General features: G+C 40.3%; 2 protein-coding genes across 2 annotated transcripts; one reads left to right on the top strand and one right to left on the bottom strand.

Moving 5' to 3' along the window:
• Positions 1-2528: 2528 nt before the first annotated feature.
• On the bottom strand, positions 2529-5321 carry LOC123763670 (pseudohemocyanin-2-like). The gene is made up of 3 exons (XM_045750947.2): positions 5172-5321; positions 3189-4712; positions 2529-3061 (listed from the first exon to the last, which is right to left on the bottom strand). The coding sequence occupies exons 1-3, from the start codon at positions 5269-5271 to the stop codon at positions 2625-2627; spliced, it is 2061 nt and encodes a 686-aa protein (XP_045606903.2). The 5' UTR covers positions 5272-5321; the 3' UTR covers positions 2529-2624.
• Positions 5322-8751: 3430 nt separating this feature from the next.
• Positions 8752-11717, top strand: LOC123763671 (pseudohemocyanin-2). The gene is made up of 3 exons (XM_045750948.2): positions 8752-8908; positions 9531-11054; positions 11185-11717. Exons 1-3 carry the CDS (start codon positions 8812-8814, stop codon positions 11619-11621), a joined length of 2058 nt encoding a protein of 685 aa, XP_045606904.2. The 5' UTR covers positions 8752-8811; the 3' UTR covers positions 11622-11717.
• The last annotated feature ends 9482 nt before the right edge of the window (positions 11718-21199 follow it).

The following is a 21199-nucleotide window of genomic DNA, read 5'->3' as shown; positions in this document are numbered from 1 at the left end:
TGCGAGTATATCTCAGGTGATGGTTTTGTTATGAATAGAAACTGCATGTTCTTTAATAGGTCCTTGCTGTTTATGCATTGTTAGGCGCCTTGAAAGGGATGTTGTTGTCTTGCCTTTATAATTAAAACCATCAAAAGGAAGGTTAGCCACCATGTTACTTCAGATACAACAGGCAACAGTACATCTTCGGTCCCTACTATTAAAATATACTTCAAGTATACATGAGGAGTATTTTAATAGTTTTCAATATTGTTAATGTTTGAATTATAATTCCTTTGAAGAATATTTCTGCAAAATAGTCTTTAAAGCAGAACAAATGTTTGTTACAGTTTTTGTGTTGTCGATGAAGACAAAAAAGCAGTAACAGAATTTGAAAAAACAATGCCATTGAGAAAATCCGTATTTTCAATTAGGCCAAAATGACAGAGTCAGAGTGCTTTGGGGGATTGTATGAAAATCTTGTCCCGGCTGATTGTGAGGACCTCACAATCAGACCATCACCAGATAAATCTTAACAAACAACACAGAAATCATCGATAGATACAGCGATAGCAGGAGGCTCGACATCAGCGAGGCACTACACATCAAAAAGTCAACACCATCAATCAACAGCCATTTAATGCACAACTATATTCTACCCACCTTAAGACCCCGAACCAATATAGAAGCATCAAGAGGAAGTATGGGCCAATAGGCCTTCTGCAGTGCCTTCCATTCTTATGGTTTTATACCCATTGTTTTGTGTTCTATCATGTGCAAATGTCAATCACCTCACCCAAAACTTTTGTACCATATCACCTCACCCAAAACGAGTATAAGTATGGATGTATTTTGTGTGTTTACAGGTTACAGTTGTGTATGTAAACTAAAGGCTTTGAAAATGTAATAAGTTATTACGGAACGCGTTCAGGCGTCAGACTAGAAATAAAAAGGAATTTTGGAGAATTGATTTTTCAGTTACCATCGACAGTGAAGAGAAACATAAGAAATATTGAGAAAATTCGTGTTAGAATTATTAATCTTACCTTTTCAGTCATATTCAACAGTATATGTTTACAAAAAAGACTGCTAGCAAAAAATACTAATATATATATAGTTTGTGCAACATATCAGTTGTTAGTACTGTTATTAAGGTATGTTCACAAAACTGAATAAGGAACATTAAAATACGTGTAACAAACAATTTCATCTTGAAAGATTAAACAAAATATACTACAGTGATTCTATTTTACTAGTCAGAAGCCCAATAAAACAAATTAATTTAGAAATTTATAAAGGAACTCCTAAATACCAGTAATAAGTTTAATGATAGAGTGAGACAGCAAAGTGACATTGCTAGGAAGTAAGTAATATTTCATGGAACAACTGGTTCGTCTCAATTTGTTACATTCGTAATATGCAGCACTGTACAACGGGTGCTCTTGATTGAGTTGATATTTTCTTCATATCATAAACGTTGGATATGTCAAGTCTCTCTAATCTTAACATTAACTTATTTGGTATTTAAAATGTGATTCAATTGTGTAAAAGCGTATTTATCTGTGCGTAAACATCTATATAAACGTATAATGAAACAAAAACGAATGTCAAAGACAAATAAAGCATAAAACATAAAATAGAACGAAGTGACTATTTGACCAATGAAAATGTTTGAAACCATTACACTCATTCCCTGACAGAATGACGTCATTTACTAATATTTACAACAAAAATTCTTCTTGCTTTACGTCCCCTGGTAAGCTAAATATAAATGTTCTATGTTACTAAACTTGACGTATTATGGAACATATTGATTACTACATAAATAAAATTTAAATTCTTATATATAATCTAAAATTATTCTTATATTCTGTCCATATTCCATGGAATATAAAAATGGAATTCATAACGATTCACGGACACCCAGTCAGTAGTGTTACTAATCCATTTATATATTCAAACAGAATAGGACTTATGGCTGAGACTGTACCTAATGCCTGCTGGAGGCACATGGGCGAATGATATATAATATAATGTGGCCAAAATCGACCCACCCTACACAGAGTCCATCCTAATATCCATTACTGGAAATGGGAATGGGTGGGGGAATCGTTTGTGTTTTATGTTCAATATATGAATCAATTAATATATTATTAGTTATCCATTGTTGTTTCCACCAATTAAAATTACTTGTTTAAGTGTTTTAATTATGGATTGATCCTCTTGTAATCCTTAAACCTTCGCATAAAGTCTTCTTCGTTCCTTAACCAGCATATACCCAATTTCTAAAACTAGTGTGTACCTTGTTACCAAACCCAGTTTCCATCAATGCTAATATCTTTTGCTTCCGAAGGGGCTTGATAAATTTCGGGTAGTCGTAATAATTTGTATCTTTAACGACCTCTTGTTATATTCAGTAAAAATAAATCGAATGCAGTACAAATTTGTATTTATTTATTCAAAATATTTTCTTGCTTTTCGGAGATTTATAAACACGTTAAAAAAGATGAATGGAGCATTTAATAAAAAGGTTAAAATTAAGCTCAGTATAGCTGCTGAAATGTTTAATGTTCCCAGATACAAAAATGTTTAAGGTCATTTGGAGATCACATTTTTATCAATAGTGCGAATATGGTGAATGATGGTTAGTGGTGTTGAATGTGTTGGTCGTGGTTGTAGACCTTGACGATGGTCTCTGCGAAGTTGGGGATCTCGTGGAAGACTCGTTCGTCAGGGACGCGACGGTCCAGTGGGTATCCATGGGGCTTCTTGTCTGGGTAGACTCCCTTGTAGCCGTAGTGGTGGAACTTGGTGAGTGTCTCGAGGTTATCAATGGCTGCATCAGCTGTGCCATCGGTCACAGCCACCACAAGCTTGAACTCCATACCAGCCTCGTTGCCCTTGGGTATGAGCAGCCTGTTGGGCAGCCCAGTGGCGCTCACGAACTGTTCAAGGTGCAACTCGGTGCCTCCATTGAGGGCTGCCTCAGTCATGTCTTGTAAGGTCTTGATGCTGGGCACGTCAGGCACCGTCACCGTCGACTCAACAGACTTCCTGACGATGTGGTTGTTGCCAGGTGTCACTGATGGAATATAACAACAATTGTATTTAAACATCGTAAATAAACAAGTTAATAAATATATCATTATGTGTATAAAATAATGTGCTCAAGAATACGTATGGAGGCCTAAGCTACTCGCTATACTTACGGGTCTTCCAGAACCTATCGAGCTCAATGGCGTGCCAGCGGCCCTCGTTGAATGGGAAGATGACTCCGTTACTGTCACGGAGTGGCCAGGCGAAGATGCGGATTGTGGCCAAAACTTCAGCATCATTGTTGTTCATTATGTCAATATTGAAGGAGAAGTCTTTGTGCATCAGACGCGGCATAAATGTGCTAATGTCTACATTTTCAACTTCATCTTTGTCGTCCACAGCATTGACGAGGCTGTATTCATAGTCTTCAAGGTAAGTCTCCAGTGTACCATCAATGTTAATGCTGTTGATGGCAACGCCTTGGAACTCAAGCTCCTCCTTGTTATAAGGTGGAAGACGGTCTTTGTGCTTTCTGAAGAGGTCGTCGATGTACTTGTGTAGCTGGTAGAAGGCTGGGTCGCGGGTGGCGGTCTCGTAATGCTCCAGGACGCTGGGAGCCTCATGGTACTTGTCATGGGGGTCGCCCTGGTGGCCAAGCAAAACTTGACCCAAGTTGTTGAGGGAGCCATAGTAGTCAGCATTGGGGCTGTACATAGAGGACTCAATAATGTTGCCAAGGATGTCAATGCCTTGTTCATTCATGATATCGACTTTGGATCCGTCCTTGTCAGTGATGTAGCCATGGGCGATGGCATCTCGAATGCGTTGGTCCATCATCATCAAATCATACACCTCAGCAACGTTGTCCACATCCTGGATGTGAACATAATCGTCTCGGATTGGGAATCTGTGGCCATATTTGTAAGAAGTGTGTGGATGGAATCCTTCATGGAGAGTCTTATCCCAATGAAGTTTCTCAACAACGTGGAGATGGTTGGAAAGGCGCTCAGCATCGAAGCGGTTGTTGAGTTGGTGATGGACCCAGAAAAAGGTCTCTCCCTTGCGTTCAATATGAGAACCGAAGGTGTCATTCCACCAGAAGGGGTAGTCTATGTGCCAATTTAGGTAGTGGGTGCTGAGGCCGATGTCTTCAGTGAAGTAAGCAACTCGGTACTCTGGGTTGTTCTGGGTGCCTGTGAAGTCCATCGGGAATTTACCAGGCTTGGCAGTCATCTTGGCTTTGTACGCTTGTTGGAGCACTTCACTGCTTGTATAAAAGTGAGGCATGATCTCATACATTGGGGGCAGCACAACGTTCCTTGTAAGCGGGGAATGTGCGACAGCTGCGTACATAGCATAAACAAACTCTTCCTCGTTCATTCTTTGACGGAAGTAAGCAGCATAGCTGGTGAATATTGTCCAGTCCTGGCACTGCATGAGGACATTAGCGAGCATCATGGCTTGTTCTCGCTGAGTGCAATTGAACACAGTGAAGAAATCTCCTCTCTCCTCAAGGTGATGATCCTTGAGTTCCTTCAAGAGTTTTTGAATGGCAATCCCACCGTCAGGAAAGTTAGATGCTTTGGCCTCTGGATTAAAGTTATCAGCAAGATCCTTGAGTTTGGTATCATGCAGAGGCTCGTACACCTTGTAGAATAGGAAGTTGATGTCGTGCTGCTTCTGTGCCAAGGCTACCCCTTAAATAAAAAGGGCACAATTTAAAGTAAAGGTTTATATATTATTATTTAACGTAAATAAAAAATACGATCCATAAGTGAACAATTAAAACCTCCAAAACTAACTTTTCATCTCTACTGTTGCTATGTGGAGTAACTACTCGTCTGATTACGTTAATGTCTTGCTGATAAAGTCAATAAATTAGTTTGGTAGTCAGTGAATTACTGATAAAATTTCTCTGCTAGTTTTGGGAAGTGAAGGACTTTCTGATGCAGTCGGTACTGTCGTTTTGTAAAGTGATGACTTGTGTCTGAGTCACTACACCATAGTCTGGGAGTGGTAATAACAATGCTGGGCATTTAATAGTTATTTTAAAATACATTGCTGACAGTGATAGTGACGCTTTGTTGCTAATGAATGTCATTATACAGTTGTATAACAAAAAACTAGAATATCACTACACACTAGAATATACTCACCATCAGATTCGTCTCTCTGGAAGCCGCTCTGATCATAGTCGCCAATGAACGGGAAGGCGGAGGCCGCAGCCACCAGTGCGAACACCACCAAGACCTTCATGGTTGTGATGCCCCAAACAGCTCTCGCGGCGCCTTATATACCCCGTTCGCCCTGGCCCCTGAAGTGTTCACCGGCGACACGCCCCTGCCGGCTAGTCTAAAGTTCATCTTCATATCACGGCATGACCCGCGGGGACTCCGGCTTCTCCTCCTTCCTCTTCACCTCTGTACGTCTTAGGTACTCAGCTACTTGTAAGCTCTATGTCCCATTTTCTTGAAGAAGTAACCATTGTAAAATATTAACGGTTTCATGCGAGAGGCACTGGAATCAAAGTGAGTGTTTGAAGATAATATTATTAAAAGAAGCCTTACCACAACAGGGTGTCCAATGCCTATCCTGCTGGTCGTGGAGATGAGGTCAGAGTGTACACCTGGAAGAGCGGTGAGCAGTTGTGTGCAATTACACGTGCGCATCAACCTTGCTAAAACCAACGCTGACTCAACATTTAATATTTAAGATGATAAACAACACCAGTTTTGATTAAAGGGTAGTGAAAATCTGTTTTAAATGGTTTTCAATAGCATTTTTTTATCCAGATTAGGAAAAAGACGAAAATAATGTGTCTAAAAGTTTGACTTAACCAAAGTGAGAGGCAGCTCTTTAGACTGGCGGAGGTTATCTGAGGTAAGCTACCAGAATAAGTTTTGGAATTGAAAGATGATAGTTCATTAGTTAGCTCTTTTAAGGAAGCAATGTTTAAAATGAAAAGGACAGGCTTAGCACGATTACTAGGAATACATATGTATAAAGCATGGCAAGCTACAGTAACTGAAGGTCGCATGCCTGCTAAATAGCTAAACATCTTCATTATACAATCATTAAACTGCAGAAAGGGCATATAAAGAAGAGACAAAAGCCTCTATTCCCGCAGTGATTGTCACGGATGCTTGAAGGATGTAACTAGTGATATAAAGAATTAAATCCCACAAGTATGGGCCAGACAATACAATAAATAGGGTGAATCAAATGGGGATGATTAAGTATTAGGTAAGGGAAATTCAGAAGACAACGAAGCAACGATTAGGCTGTTATTAGATCCTAAACTTGTTGAGAAGGATCGCTGGGAAGGTAGATTTTAGCGGTATGTGAACTATGTGTGGACTGAAGTGAAACACCTGATGCACATGAATAAACAATTCCAGAGAATTTTACATTTTCCTGAGGATAATTGCAAGTAGATAGATGCCCTGTTTTGATGAACACAGATATCCTCAATAAATAGGATTTCAGCATTATAAAAACAAGATAATTGATTTTGTGTTAAATGATTAAAAGCCATCGAAGAAATTAGAGTAGCTGGGGGAGTGAAGGAGAGCAGATAACTTTAAAAGACGAGGAGACACAGTTCTTGAGCAGAAGACCATTCAAGTTTGAGGACTTAAGGTTGAAGACTCGGGTGAGAGGAATATGAGTGTGTACAAACATTTAGGCGGGATATGGGGAAATATGTTATATTTCTAAAGAGATGAGAAGCCACTGAAAATAACTAACCTAGACTTGAGGGCCGAGAAAGAAGCTCTAGAAATTTGAGTTTCCACGAAGAAAAACTCAAACCTGAGTTTCAGTAAAAATTAAGATTATTAAGGAAAGGATACATTTGATATTCCACAGAGAAGCTGGACAAAATTCAACGGATACCCCAGAAAGATATATATAAAGATTCTCTATATAATAACTATGCTCACGTGTAGAACAATCACTGGTTCCTTTAGCTAGGCAACCATTGTGTGTAACAAAGTGATATGTTCCCAAAGTGGTCAGTTGGGTAGAATAATGTCTAGAAATGGCTAGGAAATGAGCTCTTCATCACTTAAAAACTGTGTTGACTAAAGAGTTTAGAGCAGACGTTATCATAATAATTATAATAAACCTCTTATAAACCTGGTATGGACATTTTATTATCAAGAAGCGCTTCTCAAAGTCCCGTGTGTAAGAGACGAAACTGATAACAGATAATGTCGCTATGTAACGTGAAGTGTCGCATGACACCTGACCTCCAGCTGCGACCCTTCTAGAGCACAGCTTACTGATGCTGTGATTGATGGTCATGACACTGTTGTTGTCATGTAGTGTCATCACACTGTTGCTGTCATACTTTGTCATAACATTCTTGCTGTCACTGTTGGGTGTGTCACTGTTGTGTTCATAGCTGACACAGTTGCAGTCACCACTGATAATGGCTATGGCTGTCACCGGTGGTCATGACAGGAATGCTACCAACACAGGTCAAGCCAAAGAGCATCAACACTAGTTATAATACTAATACTGTCATCACTGATCATGGCACTTTTGCTATCATCACCGTTTATGACTGTTGCTATCCATCATCACCTGTCATGACACTATTGCTATCTATCATCACCGGTCATGACATGGGGGGATATGATAACCACCCAATGCACTGTTGATATTATAAGCAGTCGTAACACTGAATATGCAGCCCATGCTCCTAAAATGTCCTCATATACTTGCAGTATATTATCTGGTCGAAAGCATCAATATGTAGTGACGAACCACTAAAAGTTGACGTTCTGTTTTATTAAATTTGGCCAAATGGGAAACTTTATTAACAGCAACATAAATGCTCTCGTCCTCCTGTCAACTATCCATCCATCCACCTACTCATCTTTTTATCCATTCCTCTGTCTATCTATTCATCAATCTGTCTATCCATCCACCAATCTATCTACCAGTCCATATACCCATGTTTATATCCATTAATCTATATATTCGTCCATCACTGTATCCATCTATCTTTCCTTCCATGTATCTATATATCAGTTTTTTACTGTATCCATCTATCTTTTCATCCATATATCCATCCGTCAGTCTATTAATTTATCTATCCACCTATCAATCCTTCCGTCTACTTATCCATCCCCCTATCTATCTACCCGTCTATCTCTCCATCCATATACTCATCTATCCATCCATCCATCTGTTAATTGATATATATCTCCATCCATCAATCTGTCAATTTATCTATATCTCCACCTATCCATCTGTCAATTCATATATATCTCCATCCATCCACCTATCCATCCATCTATCTATTCATCTATCTATCTATCCATCCATCTGTCCGTCCATCTATTCTTACGTCCATTCTTCTATCCATCCATTTATGAACTCTCCAAATACCATATAGTATGGTACCTTTGAAGTACCAAAGATCATCTTCATTGTGGGTACACTATAAAATACCTATAAATTCTACAGTGTGTATTTTTCCTATCAGAATATCTCATGCTCTCATGTAACTCGTTGTTTTCCAACAAATTTTATTTTACGTGGAAGGAATTACAAAAAGTCTTCTCTAAAAAGTATTACCAAATGCGCATATTCGTCGATATGAGATACAGAGCGGTCATTGAGAGCCCGAGTCCAGGTTGCCGGTCAGCAACAGTGACTGGTTGGTGAGATTATCAGGCTGGTGGAAGTCAAGAGGGAGAGGGCAAGCCAGGGGGGACGGTGTTGAAGAGGGGGCAGGGCGAGCGGGGGTATATAAGGTGGTGCGAGAACTGCAGGAGCATCAGCACCATGAAGGTCTTGGTGGTGTGCACACTGGTGGCCGCAGCCTCCGCTTCCTTCTTCGGGGGCCAACATCTCAGCGGCTTCCAGAGTGACTCATCTGATGGTGAGTGTATATGGCTACCATACTGTCTTTATTGCTGTGACTTTAGTATTATAGAGAAAAACTGTAGTATAATGGCAATAGCATTATTGTCATTTTGAAATGGTAAATTGCTGTGTAGTCATTTGAAGTTCTTACCTATCATCTCGTACATATTAATGTCTACGGGGATGTGAGGTTTAGCTCACTAGGCTTCGCCAGCAAGACTTATTTACCTGTTGGGTTAAATGCTTTTTGACAGTCTAGGAAAATACAGTCTAACGAGGGACTTTTGTCCTGTCATATTTTGGGAACTGTCTTAGGACTCATTTACTATATTAAATAATTGTTTTATGACCGTAATTAATAATCACTACATCCTTCAGACTGGGAAAGAGACATGGGTAAATGAGTCGACTCGGAATATCATGTAGTATCTAGCGTATAATTTAATTTTCAGTGTATCGAAACATTTCCAGATTCTTTATATTATGGATAAAGTAAATCATTACTACAAATTAATTACATTAGGATTCGTGAAAATGTTATCAAGGGTGTTTACAGTCAGCTCATATATTTTTAGTTGAATTTGTCGTCGAATTGCAATTTCTGAATAATAATTAAATTCTTTATTAATGCTTCTCAGGAGTAACTTTGGCACAGAAGCAGCACGACATCAACTTCCTACTGTACAAGGTGTACGAGCCTCTGCATGATGCCAAACTCAAGAATCTTGTTGAATCCTTTAACCCAGAGACCGAGGCATCTAACTTCCCTGACGGTGGGGTTGCTGTTCTCAAACTCCTGAAGGAGCTCAAAGATCACCATCTTGAGGAGAAAGAACATTTCTTCTCGGTGTTCAATTGCACTCAGCGAGAACAAGCCATGATGCTCGCTAATGTCCTCATGCAGTGCCAGGACTGGACAATATTCACCAGCTATGCTGCTTACTTCCGTCAACAAATGAACGAGGAAGAGTTTGTTTATGCTATGTACGCAGCTGTCGCACATTCCCCGCTTACAAGGAACGTTGTGCTGCCCCCAATATATGAGATCATGCCTCACTTTTTCACAAGCAGTGAAGTGCTCCAACAAGCGTACAAAGCCAAGATGACTACCAAGGCTGGAAAATTCCCGATGGACTTCACAGGCACCCAGAACAACCCTGAATACCGAGTTGCTTACTTCACTGAAGACATCGGGCTCAGCACCCACTACCTAAACTGGCACATTGAGTACCCCTTCTGGTGGAATGACACCTTTGGTCGCCATATTGACCGCAAGGGAGAGACCTTTTTCTGGGTCCATCACCAACTCAACAACCGGTTTGACGCGGAGCGCCTGTCTAATCATCTCCGCGTTGTAGAGAAACTTCACTGGGATGGAACTCTACATGAAGGAATCCATCCACACACTTCGTACAAATATGGCAACTTCTTCCCGGTCCGACCCGATGATGTTCACATCCAGGATGTGGACAACGTTGCTGAGGTGTATGATTTGATGATGATGGACCAACGCATTCGAGATGCCATCGCCCACGGCTACATCACTGACAAGGACGGATCCAAAGTCGATATCATGAATGAAAAAGGTATTGACATCCTTGGCAACATTATTGAGTCCTCTATGTACAGCCCCAATGCTGACTACTATGGCTCCCTCAACAACTTGGGTCAAGTTTTGCTTGGCCATCAGGGCGACCCCCATGACAAGTACCATGAGGCTCCCAGCGTCCTGGAGCATTACGAGACCGCCACCCGCGACCCAGCCTTCTACCAGCTACACAAGTACATTGACGACCTCTTCAGAAAGCACAAGGACCGTCTTCCACCATATAACAAGGAGGAGCTTGAGTTCCAAGGCGTTGCCATCAACAGCATTAACATTGATGGTACACTGGAGACTTACCTTGAAGACTATGAATACAGCCTCATTAATGCAGTTGACAGTAAAGATGAAGTTGAAAATGTAGATATTAGCACTTTTATGCCGCGTCTGATGCACAAGGACTTCTCCTTCAATATTGACATAATGAACAACAATGGTGCTGAAGTTTTGGCCACAATCCGCATCTTCGCCTGGCCACTCCGTGACAGTAACGGAGTCATCTTCCCATTCAACGAGGGCCGCTGGCACGCCATTGAGCTCGATAGGTTCTGGAAGACCCGTAAGTATAACGAGTAGCTTAGGCCTCCATTCGTATGCTTAATCACATTATTTTATTCGTTGAATAATTATATATTGATTAACTTGTTTATTTACGATATTTAAATGTAATTGTTGTTATATTCCATCAGTGACACCTGGCAACAACCACATCGTCAGGAAATCTGTTGAGTCGTCGGTGACGGTGCCTGACGTGCCCAGCATCAAGACCTTACAAGACATGACTGAGGCAGCCCTCAATGGAGGCACCGAGTTGCACCTTGAACAGTTCGTGAGCGCCACAGGGCTGCCCAACAGGCTGCTCATACCCAAGGGCAACGAGGCTGGTATGGAGTTCAAGCTTGTGGTGGCTGTGACCGATGGCACAGCTGATGCAGCCATTGATAACCTCGAGACACTCACCAAGTTCCACCACTACGGCTACAAGGGAGTCTACCCAGACAAGAGGCCCCATGGATACCCACTGGACCGTCGCGTCCCTGACGAACGAGTCTTCCACGAGATCCCCAACTTCGCAGAGACCATCGTCAAGGTCTACAACCACGACCAACACATTCAACACCACTAACCATCATTCACCATATTCGCACTATTGATAAAAATGTGATCTCCAAATGACCTTAAACATTTTTGTATCTGGGAACATTAAACATTTCAGCAGCTATATTGAGCTTACTTTTAACCTTTTTATTAAATGTTCCATTCATCTTTTTTAACGTGTTTATAAATCTCCGAAAAGCATGAAAATATTTTGAATAAATAAATAAAAAATTGCACTGCATTTGAGTTATTTTTACTGAATATAACAAGAGGTCGTTAAAGATACAAATTATTATGACTACCCGAAATTTATCAAGTCCCTTCTGCAGCAAAAGATATTAGCATTGATGGAAACTGGGTTTGGTAACAAGGTACACACTAGTTTTAGAAATTGGGTATATGCTGGTTAAGGAACGAAGTAGACTTTATGCGAAGGTTTAAGGATTACAAGAGGATCAATCCATAATTGAAACGCATAAACAAGTAATTTTAATTGGTGGAAACAACAATGGATAACTAATAATATATTAATTGATTCATATATTGAACATAAAACACAAACGAGTCCCCCCCCCCTCCCATTTCCAGTAATGGATATTAGGATGGACTCTGTGTAGGGTGGGTCGATTTTGGCAACATTATATTATATGTCATTCGCCCATGTGCCTCCAGCAGTCATTAGGTACAGTCTCAGCCATAAGTCCTATTCTGTTTGAATATATAAATGGATTAGATTATTTTCATCAACAACTTTTAATTTCATTGTTGATGAAATTAATACCCTATTAATACTCTTGTTCTGTCTTGTGTTGATGAAATTAATACCCTATTAATACCACATTTTGTTCTGTCTTGTGTTAATGCCACATCACCCCTTCCACCTCAATCAAATGTAGATATAAAATCGGAGATACGTAAGTTCTATTCAGTTGTGTATTTGTGAACTAAAGTCTTTGAAAATGTAATAAGTTTTACGAAACGCGCCCGTGTCGCGTCAGACTAGAAATAAAAATGAATTTTGGAGAATTGATTTTTGATTTACCTCCAACAGTGAAGCGTAATGTACGAAAGATTGAGAAAATTCGTGTTAGAATTATTAATCTTACTTTTTCGGTCATATTTAATAATATATATATATATATATATATATATATATATATATATATATATATATATATATATATATATATATATATATGTATATGATACTAATTCATATTAGTATCTTTTGGTAGCAGTCTTTTTTGTAAACATATATTGTTGAATATGACTGAAAAGGTAAGATTAATAACTCTAACACGAATTTTCTCAATATTTCTTATGTTTCTCTTCACTGTCGATGGTAATTGAAAAATCAATTCTCCGAAATTCATTTTTGTTTCTAGTCTGACGCCTGAACACGTTCCGTAATAGTAAGTAAGTCGGATAGTAAGCTATCCGTATTTGTGGATAGCTTACTATCAATTATTATCTATGCAAAAGAAATTCTAAACCATATAATATGTTAAGCGAGCTTTTTATTTATTATTACTATTATGAGCTTCTTTCTACCTATATTGCAGGAGGAGCTTTCAGGAGCTGAAAGAGCAGACTTTGAATCGTAGACACTTATTCCTCCTCCTCTGTTTTTTGGTGTATTGGTAGTGTAGTAGTTCTGTTCGAAAAGAGTTTAGCCAATTGTTTAATCTGACACTTATAGTGTAAAAAGTATTACTTCTATGAAACCAAAAGGTTACTGCAGTGCTTCGTGTTGACAATTGGACTTAGGCATGATTGTAAGTAGTGCTCGTGAGACCTTAAATTTTGTTTATACAGGATGAAATTCTTTCAAGTGTGACTGCTTTAAGAAGAACAACATTTTCGAAACCTTGCTTGATGACAGGTGTGTATCATACGTGGATGATCGGGTACATGTAAACTGGGACATCAGTGGCAAGTAGATCTAATTTAAAATTTATGCTCAGTTTGATTGGGTTGTAGACATTTTGACCATACAAGAAATTAGCAAATGTGTGTCAGTCGCGGGTATTGTAATGACGGATGAAAATAGTTTGTCTTTGACCAATGCCGGAGCTGGTGTTTATAATCTACCTATATTGTTATATCCGACATATACATTGCATCTATATATAGGTACATCAGAATTATGCAGTAACCTACAGGGGTTATAGCGTTTTGTGTCATAAGCTAATTATGTGAAACTCGAAACTCCCAATGTTACACGCCGGATAGCCATGCAGAGGCGAGAGAGCTGCACAATGAAATCCCAAGAACATAATGAATTTATTAATAAATACTGGGGGCCGTAGTGTGTGCTTGAGGAGTCAAGGGACGCAGGTTTAATCCCATCGTAGGGCCTCAATATTTGAGGCCACTACGATGGCCTCAAATATTGAGGTCCTGCTCATAAAAATTATTTGGGTGTATGGCATATGCGGAATTCTAGGGTAAACTAACACCTAATTTCACTTGCAACTCCAAGCCCTTCCTTTCTTGTAGGTAGTCAGGTTCTTTGCAGAGTTATCTGCTGAGTGTGCGCTGACATCAGTGATAACAGTATCCGGGTATGATAATCAGGTTATCTGTTGTTGCTGACCGCAGCTGACGGTAAAGTTCTCGCCGAATGAAAGAGAGAAGAGAGAGTTCATATCTGAAATATATATATGGTAACACCGAGAGTAACTAAAGTGAAGAGACAAGCGGAAGAGCATTAACAGAGGATGAAATAAATGTATAATGTTCAAGATAGAATGCCAGCAGCCACGTGGGAGGGGACGAGGGACTGGGTAGTGGTGTAGAGGAAAATAGAAAATACAGATTTATATAGTTACAAGTGTCTTACGCCCAGTTTCGAGACTTGTGCTTTTACAACCAAACAGGAATGTTATTCAGACAATAACACCTTTATGATGGTGAATACATAATCAGCCACAGCTGTGTTTAATGGTGAATTCATAATCAACCACAGCTGTGCATGATGGTGGACATATACTCTCCGAAAAAGTTCTTAAATAGAGAGAATACATAAAACACACAATACACGCACAGACACCACACAACACTAGAATTATTCGAACCACCTCAAAACTCTGGAAATGAATTCTCTGGAAGAAGACAAGAGAAGTACCACAAAACATATTCATAAAAGATATTAGAAGACCAGATCCTAAATTTACTCAGTAAAATAACAACATACTGGAGCGAACGATATGGTAGGAAATGCAAAATAGAGTCGCCGAGAAGAAGAAGAAGGGTAATAAGCACAGAGAACAAGGTTTGAACATCAAAGGTCCACATGTGTTCAATACCTTCCCAGCAAGTATAAGAAATATTGCCGGACCCAACTGGACTTCTGGAAAAATTTAGACACGTTCATAAAATAAGTACCTTACCAGCCTGGTTGTAGTGGATATGTAGGCCTGCGGGCCACTCCAAGTAACAGTCTGTTGGATCACGTCATGACAAGTCAAGTCTGGCTCCCCAAGGTCATCCTTGGGGAGCAGAATAACCAATTCCAGGCATAATCCAGATATACATAGCTGATATGGAAGAGAACACCTTATATATGTGTCAGAACACATATATTATGTGTTTTCTATGTAATAAAGAACACATAATAGGATTCAGCTGAATCCCAGGTTACATTGCTTTTGTTGACTAATCCACACACTAGAAAATGAAGGAACGACGACGTTTCGGTCCGTCCTGGACCATTCTCAAGTCGATTGTTTTCACAATCTTCACAGTTTCACAATTTCACATTCTCACAATCGACTTGAGAATGGTCCAGGACGGACCGAAACGTCGTCGTCCCTTCATTTTCTAGTGTGTGGTCTGGTCAACATACTTCAGCCACGTTATTGTGACTCATCGCCTGTACATTGCTTTTGAGCATGTCATGGCACAGTTGGTTAGGGTGTGTACGTGGGAGTACCCAGTGTGCTGGTTCGAATCTTCATCACGGATTTTACTGATTTACTACGGCATCAGGGGTTGAAGGGGTCAACCAGCAGGGGTGAAAGGCTAGTACCCAGATGCGAAGGGAGTGAAAGATCAGAGGGTCTGTCTCTAAAGGTCATACAAGATCATGGTGGTACTAGATATCTTCCTCCAAAGGTACCAGAATTTGAATCAGTGGTCCTCAAGCTAGTTTCTTCCCTTGATCGTTGTTGTTTAAGATTCGCTACCCGGAACAAAAAGTTCCAAGTAGCACGGGCTATGGTGAGCGCATAGTCTCTTCCTTGGTCGCTGCGTAGTTCCTGTGTCTGAAAAGATAGCAACTAGAATATCGTGGCCGAAGCCGCAATAGTCAGTTACTAAGCAACCAAGCAGCGCCATGATCAGATATGATAGCAATAACTGTGTGAGTGATGCGCAGGTGGCGGCGGCTGGTCAAGTCTCTGTGGACGATACCATGTTATCTACTGTCATTGTGTTATCTGATGCAGACACTCAGCGCCAAGGAGCTGCGTCATGGTTTTAAATTTAGATCCATTTTAAACACTAATGTAAAAACTGATATGTCACGCCGTAATACATTTTAACATCATACATTCCCACACCTGCGCTTATATGCTTAATTAATTAGTGAATTAGTTTAAGCTAATTACGTCACTAAATTGATCTTTTTTTTGATCAATTACCACCAGTTACCTGAACCGAACCAGCAACTCCGTACCCCTAACAAAGGCATCACTAACATCGCTACAGTGAATACAATAACAAAATTCCAGACTTACTCGTTCTCTCAACTCTTACGTCTCATTTCGTACGTTACTTTATAAGTTACAATGTACTATTCGGACGTTTCTGGTCAAGTTAGGACGCTGTACGTTGTGGCTGATCAAGAGAACGGGCTGCTTAATACACTATCTAGACTGTGGTTTAGTCTTGAAAGGCTGAAGACCCGTCTAACACACGCGATCATGATTGATGCGGTACACCTGTCTAATGCAGCATGATATGTGGGGTACACCTGTCTCAGGCAGCATGATATGTGGGGTACACCTGTCTAATGCAGCATGATATGTGGGGTACACCTGTCTAAGGCAGCATGATCTGTGGGGTACACCTGTCTAATGGAGCATGATTTGTGGGGTACACCTGTCTAATGGAGCATGATATGTGGGGTACACCTGTCTCAGGGAGCATGATCTGTGGGGTACACCTGTCTAATGCAGCATGATCTGTGGGATACACCTGTCTAATGCAGCATGATCTGAACAAATCATGCTGCCTGAGACAGGTATCCGCCGCGTCTCCTCGTGACTGGTGTTTCCCTATGCACATCTGTGCAGGCCAAGCCGTACACCCAGCAACTGTGTGGGTGCAGTTGCTCACTCAGCAATTGTGAAGTACCCTTCAGAAACTGTACCGCAAGGTACTTGAGATACTTGTGATAATCTTGACTTCAGATAGTCGGTAAGAGAGTTATTACCGACCTTACGGTGATCTTGACGACCCCTTGGATGTCGAGGAGAGCAAACTACGTTGTTAGAGAGGCTTGAGAGCCCTTCACACTTCAGACTAACACAGGGAAAATTTCTCACGACTTGAACATTAAGGGGAATTCAGTTTTTTGTCATTGTATTTTTGAGCATTCAGGGGATGCAACTCAAGGTCTTGCATCCTTCCCTTCTCTGTTAACACATGTTGCTGCACTCATTCTATTCTGCCAAACATTCGCCTCGCATCTATCGCCGCCACCACTCACCACATCCAGCATTACTACAAAATACTCATCACACATCCATCACCACCATAACGCATCACATATCTATCACCACCACCATTCGCCACATCCATCATCACTACCAACACACACACATCTGTTATCACCATCATCACCACACATCCACCATCACCACAATAACTCTCCACTATCACCACCCCTCAGCACACATGCATCATCATTTCTACCAATCATCTCACATCCATCACCACTTTTACTCAACACACATCCACCGCCACCACCCACATACACAATCACCAGATCAAATAGTCGGAAAAAATATTTGTAATATTCTTTATTCCTTCAAGCAAAAACATTGTATCACCCAATAGCACAGTGTACAGGCTGCACCCAGCAGGCCATTGCACAGGGACTTAAAGATCTCATAATAATAATAATAATAATAATAATAATAATAATAATAATAATAATAATAATAATAATAATAATAATAATAACAACAAAAATAATAATTGTACCACTAGTAATAATAATTTATTAAAAAAATACCTAGTGTTTGATGAAAGGATTTTTGTTGCTATGAAGTTGATTAGCAACTTCGCCGTCCCCACCGCGTGGTTCTGTGCATGGTAACTAGATAATATACACTCAGCCCTTATCGCTGTATCTCAGCGTGATCGCTCAGTCTGTTATGAGTCCGGCCCAGCACATGGTATTATGTTGTCGTATCTACCACTTCAAAACAAAATAAAGAAGAGCCACCCTTTCCTATCTCTCCTCTACCCCCCTATCCCCTCCCACCAACCTCCCCACAAGCCTGTCCCATCTTCATCACTGTAACTATTCTCAATACACAGTATCTCCATCACTGTAAGCAAATAGTTACACCGACACATACACTTGAAGAAAAAATTCACTAATGAACGAAATCCTTTTGTCTGAATGGATTCATCCATCCTACAAACTGTCAATTCTTTTTCAATCACTCGCTTGTCACTGGCCACTCAAACTTTTCCAGAAATATAAACTTAATTGTCAGGAAATACAACTTAGGAATGTATATATATATATATATATATATATATAAATATATATATATATATATATATATATATATATATATATATATATAGAGAGAGAGAGAGAGAGAGAGAGAGAGAGAGAGAGAGAGAGAGAGAGAGAGAGAGAGAGAGAGAGAGAGAGAGAGAGAGAGAGAGAGAGAGAGAGAGAGAGCAGGCAAACATAATAGAATAACACAACTCATCAGCAGAGAAAGCAGGGAGACGCCTAACTGGATATATGGAATTTTGAAGGCATTATTGTCACAAAGAGATGGCTTATACTAACAAACATTTTGAGTGCTGTTGAAGTCAGATTTATGTTGCATGAACTGTGTGTTGGGAGTGATTTTGTTGATTGGAACTGCAGAGGGTGTGAATTTTTTGGTGCAGCTTCATTGAATGATTAGTTTATACGAGTCCTTTCAATTGCTTTCTCATCGCCAGGTATTTCATGTTATATTGTTATTAAATATGACTTTCTCTTAATTAAATAATTCACTGTAAATTTATGCATACTAACCCAACAATAAATGAACTAAACAGACATTTATGAATAAAGCTATTGAGTGAACCCAAATCTGGCATCTATTATATAAATGCTAAAAATCTATGGACTCGGTGAACATTTCAGATCTTCAGACGTAGCGATGAGGGGCATTGGGGCCGTACTACCCTTAAGAGGAGCACAGGGCGGACTCCAACATCTCTATGACACTTCCAATAAAATCACCATCAGTCCTGTGATTTTTAATCAGGCTAGCCCAAGCGTCTGACCCCCAACCATGAACAGACACATTATCTCTTATAGATTAAATAACTGTATGACCAGAAAGTCATCATTCAGAAGCATCACTGAGTCTAGCGGTTAACGTTGAGGAGTAGCAAAAATGATAGCTATGAGCGTTGAGAAGTAGCAACAGGAGTATAGTGTTAAGTGTTGAAAATCAGCAGCGATCCTGATGGTAACAGACTTTGCCAAAAGTTAGCATTGAACACCGAGAAAACATTGAGAAGCACAAGAGAGAAAGAAAAGTAAAATATCTCTCTCTCTCTCTCTCTCCCCCCACCACACACGGACACAATGGGCGAAGCTTATCTGATCTTAAGCGAGGAACCTACCATTACTCTTCCCCTTTCATCCATTAGTTCAGTAGTTCTTGTCTGCTCCATTTGTCGGCTTCCTTGCCCTGCTTTATACCTTTCTTTCTTCTGCTTCTCTGACTTTGCTTTTATCCTGACTTACATCCTCAATTACATCTTTAATTATAATCTCACTTATACCTTCATTTATATTATCACTGATACAAGTCCACTTAAATCCTCACTTATCGTTTTTCTCTGTTTTTTGCAAAAGCTTTTCGAGGTAGAACGCCACGCCTCGTCCCTTTCTCTCCGTACAAGAGCAGCAGCACTTCTCTTAGCTTTTGTTTGTGTTAAATTCTTACGTGTAGAGTTCATTGTGATAGCTTGTAAAACTCTTTTATGAGAGAGATGGGGAGAGACGAACCCCGAAGTCCTACTCCGTATCTCATGAGGCTGTCAGGGAACGCTACATCACAAGATCTTACCCATGCATGAGTAACGTTCCCAAGATCTTACCCATGCATGAGTAACGTTCCATAAACTACGTGCAGGGAAACATTCTGACCAGTGAGTCATCGTGGATTCTAGAAGGTCCCAAATATGCACTGTAAAATAACAACATACTGTAGCGAACGACATGATATGAATTTCAGAACAGAACCAGTGACAAACAGAGGTGCCATAGACACAATCAAGGAACACTGTATGAACATCAGAGGTCCACGACAAATCCGTATCCTTTCAACAAACTTAAGAAATAATACCGGAATAAAAGTGGACGTGATAAATGAAGAATCAGACAGTATCTGAAAGAAGTGCCAAACCCTTAGAGGGTTGTAGTGGACATGTGGGGCTGCGGGAAGCCTATTGGGCCAAGTTACCACAAGTCAGGCCTGGCCCCAGGCTGGGTTTGGGGAGTAGAACACAGAACACTCTTCAGGTTCGTTATTCATCGCAAAGGATGAATTTTGAAACGGAAACAGCGTGAATTAAATCATAATCCTTCTCCTGGTGTCTATGTTCTGAACATGGTCACAACAGGTCAATAAGTGGAGCCAGAATGAGATGGCATCATTATAAGGGCTACAAGATCACTCTCTACATCTCTCCCTTTCTCTCTCTCTCTCCTCCTCAGTCTTTCTTTCTCCCACCTCTATCTCTATCTCTCTCTTTATCCTATCCTCCCCCCTTCTTTTCTTTAATAAATCACTATCTCTTACCCACACCCTTTCTTTACCCACTCCCTATCTCTATTCCACTCTCTTTCTTTTACCCATTTCCTTTCTTTTACCATTCCCTTTCACCTGACCCTGTCTCCTTTCTGTCGTTAAGGAAGGGCTAAAGCCCGTATGATCCTTCTTTTGAGTGAATGTAGTTTAAGTTTTCTGTTAATGGTCAAAGTTTTCGAATATATAATAACTTTCATTTTTAAACAATTCACATTTCATCGTTTCACAAAAGCAGCAGATACTACAACGACGCCGCCCACAGCAACGACGACGCCGCCCACAGCAACAACGACGCCGCCCACAGCAACGACGACGCCGCCCACAGCAACAACGACGCCGCCCACAGCAACAACGACGTCGTCCACAGCAAAGACGACGATACATCAACGACGACGACCAGGTCAACAACGACAACCACATCAACAATATTAACACGGAAAACAACAGCACTTTTAACAACTTAGCAGAACCCCCACCTGCAGCAGCACTAGCAAAATGTTCATGTAATGTGGAAGGCGAATTGTATTTTGGATCTATTAAA

Source organism: Procambarus clarkii, chromosome 52, assembly GCF_040958095.1.
Source record: "Procambarus clarkii isolate CNS0578487 chromosome 52, FALCON_Pclarkii_2.0, whole genome shotgun sequence".
Lineage (NCBI taxonomy): Eukaryota > Metazoa > Arthropoda > Malacostraca > Decapoda > Cambaridae > Procambarus > Procambarus clarkii.
This window is presented reverse-complemented; position numbering and strand designations above follow the sequence as displayed.